Source organism: Eurytemora carolleeae, unplaced genomic scaffold (genome assembly GCF_000591075.1).
Source record: "Eurytemora carolleeae unplaced genomic scaffold, Eaff_2.0 scaffold1242, whole genome shotgun sequence".
Taxonomy (NCBI): Eukaryota; Metazoa; Arthropoda; class Copepoda; order Calanoida; family Temoridae; genus Eurytemora; species Eurytemora carolleeae.
In genome coordinates, this window is record NW_019397482.1 from 58,838 (window position 1) to 62,757 (window position 3,920).

The 3,920-nt window shown below is 31.6% G+C and overlaps 1 protein-coding gene across 2 annotated transcripts in view; it reads left to right on the top strand.

Annotated features, from left to right (window-relative positions):
• Positions 1 to 3,920, top strand: part of LOC111714529 (uncharacterized) — a 21,757-nt gene that overhangs the window by 6,436 nt on the left and 11,401 nt on the right. For both annotated transcript variants that reach the window (XM_023489662.1, XM_023489663.1), the window contains exons 6-9: positions 1,152 to 1,239; positions 2,219 to 2,305; positions 3,105 to 3,197; positions 3,599 to 3,655. In XM_023489662.1, the coding sequence (XP_023345430.1) occupies positions 1,152 to 1,239; positions 2,219 to 2,305; positions 3,105 to 3,197; positions 3,599 to 3,655 (325 nt within the window). The remainder of the gene's footprint in view (positions 1 to 1,151; positions 1,240 to 2,218; positions 2,306 to 3,104; positions 3,198 to 3,598; positions 3,656 to 3,920) is intronic.

Sequence of the window (3,920 nt, forward strand, 5' to 3'; positions counted from 1 at the left end):
GGGGGGGGGGGGCAATTGGGGAGTTTGTTGGTCAGATTTGTTTAAGAGCTCAACATAAAACTTCAAATCTATATACAGGGTTACCCTCAATGGATAAGACTTCAGAGACGATTGTACGGTATTTATACGATCTGTTTCCTTAGTTTTATGATTCCTTGCAAGTGTAAGCTTGTTTCTTTTTTGCCTTATCATTGAAAAAGGCATAAAAAAGTTATAAAAAAGACAGATGACTTAATTTAACCTTGAAATCGTCAAATTTAAAAAGTTTCAGGTCGTCTTTACAGTCTCATCCTTTGTGGGTAACAATAGTAGTCCGCCTGGAATCCAGGCCGAGCCACACCCTAATATATGCCTTATAGTTTCATGCCACCCTTGCATATCTTTCTATTTACCAGCTGTTATCAGCTTGTTATACCAGGTTATGTATCATCTGTTAACCAACTGGTTATCCAAGGATATATATCAGCTGTTAACCAACTGGTTATCCAAGGATATATATCAGCTGTTAACAAACTGGTTATCCAAAGATATATATCAGCTGTTACCCTACTGGTTATCCTAGGATATATGTCAGCTGTTAACCAACTTGTTATCCCAGGATAATATCTATTTTTAACCTACTTATTATCCCAGGAAATATATTAGCTGTTAACCAACTTGTTATCCAAGGATATATATTAACTGTTAACCAAATTTTTATCACAGAATATATATCAGCTGTTAACCTACTTTTTATCCCAGAAAATGTATTAGCTGTTAACCGACTTTTTATTCTAAGATATATATCATCTGTTAACCTACTTGTAATCCAAGATTATATATCAGCTGTTAAACAATTTTTTCCCTAGGATATAAGCTGTTAACAAACTTGTTATCCTAGGATATAAATCAGCTGTTACCCAAATTATTATCTTAGGATATATATCAGCTGTTAACCAATTTGTTATTTAAGATTATATATCAGCTGTTAACCAACTAGTTAACCCAGGATATGTATCAGCTGTTAACCTTCTTGTTATTCCAGGATATATATCAGCTGTTACCCGACTTGCTATCAGATCCTCTCTTATCTTATCTTATCTTATATCACACTGTTAACCAACTTGTTATCCAAGGACATGTATTAGCCGTTAACCAACTTGTTATCTTAGGATATATATCAGCTGTTAACAAGTTACCTCCTTCCAACTGACCAGCTCCGGCTTCTAGGTTATCCTATGGACAGTACACTTTTTCCAGGTACAGTCAATATAAGAGTAATCAGGGTAATCTTATAAACATGAGCAACAACTTCAAGGGGTGTATATTTTTCAAATGATTTGGGGATAAAATTAAAAATTGAAAATCAAAAGGATACTGTTATTATTCTTTTTAGCATAATATTCACTAATTTTCCTCTAAAACCTACTTATTTTCCGCAATTCAGGAAATAAATCTCATAACTTCTTGAGAAAAAAAGGATTTTCGAAATGGAGGGTGGGATGATCTATGAGAATATATATACCCCTGTGCTCATGTTAGATTGAGAGTAATACTGGACACTGGTGCTGCCGCCTTAAAAAATTAGGAAATTAGTTCAGCTAACAGTCCCTACTTGCTATTCATAAATTCTGACCTGAGATTATGGAGTAAATCCCTAAATAATTGTTTTGTATTTCGTTAGTTATTTAAACTATAGATCTTTTTTAAACAAATCCCAACCCTACTCTGTATCACTAGAATTACATCATTTTCTTCTCAATATATTTCGCTAAAAACTTTATTGGCATAATCAGTAGTTTGTCCTATAATATTACAGATATAAGCATACAAAAACTTTTAAAAAATGTTATACGATGAATATATAAAATAAATAATTCAATCAAAACAACCTAATTAACCCTATCTCTGCTGGGGTACTTGAAAACCAGGATATGCTGGGGGGAACTGTTGATAATAGCTTAAAACAAATATAATTTATTTTTTAAAATTATTTAAACTACTCGTGCAGTACTTCCATCATCAATTAATAGAGTTTTTGTTGAACTAAGAGTCCTTAGTTCAACTATGTCTCACTTTTAATAAATCCTGACGAAGGATTTGGAAAAAAAAATCCTGAATTGTTGAATGAAAACTATAATACCTCTCTTCATTTTGACTTTGTAAAGTCATCTTAATTTTGGAGTTAGGTCTGCAGAACACCCCTAACAGTCTGATATGATTTGTTTATTCTTTTTAGGGAAGGCCTATATATACAGAGATCCTGAAATATCGTCTTTGCTGCACGAGACCGCGGATTATGATGACGGAGACATCTGCGACCAAGGTGATCAATCTATATATAGAACATATTCTAAAAACTGATTTATATCCAACTTTTTTATCCTCTTCATCTTTGCAACCAGATGATTTAATGTCGTAGACCTTAATGATATCAACCATGCAATGAGCCATGAATTATAATAGATTAAGTTAAGTGAACACCATTACAATGTTGTACAAAATAAACATTAAATGAAAATTTATTTAGATAATTTTTTTTGTCTTGATATCACAACGAAAAGGTTTAATTTTTTCAAAAATATTTTAAAAATACAATAAACTTATTTGATTATTTTTTTACAAAAAGATAATTTCAGACTGTTTAACATATTCAGAGAGAAAATTAATTGGGAAATGTAAATTAATTCCATCAAAAGATGAATAAGGAGCAGGGGCAGAATTTAATGAATTAAAACTGCCTACCACTGGTTAAAATTTGAATCACCCTTTCAACCCTGCCTTAACCTTTAACATTTAATCTCTGGTTCAAATTTGATACGACAGTTGGCAGTTCAGGGACGTAGCTCAAATTCATTAAATTCTAAATAATTTTTTTCCCCACAAAGGATATAATATTTGTTTTTTTGTTAAAAAAGATTTGTTTCGCTAAATTGGGAAAAATAAATAATTTTTTGGGTGGAAAATAAATTTCTTGTAAAAAGTATCAAAAGAAGGAAAAAACTTGCTATTTGATTCTAATATTTCATTTTTTCCCTAAATCGTCAAAAATCATATTGCAATTAGTCAGGATCGCTTTCAGATTTTATATAATTTCTAAATTAAAGTTTTTTACAAATTTTTAGGGTCTGCGACATTAGATGCAACAGCTCAGCCTTTCTTCCCTGAACAGGGATATCAGTTTATGCTCAACAAATACTCACAATCAGAGAATTCAGGTACCAACCTTACTCAGAGATATCAGTTTATGCTGAATAAATACTCACAATCAGAGAATTCAGGTACTAACCTAACTCAGGGATATCAGTTATTGTTCCACTAATACTCGCAATCAGAGGCCTCAGTTTCAATAAAAAAGTTTTTATGTAAGGATCGCAGATCTCATTCTCATAAATCATAAATCATAGGTAGAATAATTTTAATTTGCTTATCATTTTAATATGCCTAATCATGTTAGCATTGATTGGTTTCAGATTAATTAGCGATAAATTATGCAATTGATTTGTTATATATTGAATAATGAATTCCGGGTGATTTTAATGCAAATCTAGTCATTTTATTATGGCTCTGATTGATAATTTCCTGATTGATTGTTAACAAATTGATTAATGATTTGTAGTACCGGTGCTGAATGCGACTGCCAAGGAGTTTGTGCCAAGCAATCTAGAATCTTCAGGTAAAAAAATTTATTAGATTTTCTCAATTCTCAAATCAATTTTTAATCGACTGTTAGTATAAGTGTGTCAACTGCAATCTAAACACATATCAGAAAAGCGATGTAGGAAATTTAGTTGTTATTCCTGAGTTTTGTTCTTAAAAAAAATCGCAATATTGAGAAAGATGAATGTTATGGTTATATTTCTGAATTTGGGGGGAAAAGTAGCTTACTAAATCTGACAGTTACAGTCATTCTTTAATTACCCCCCCCCCCCCCACTAAAG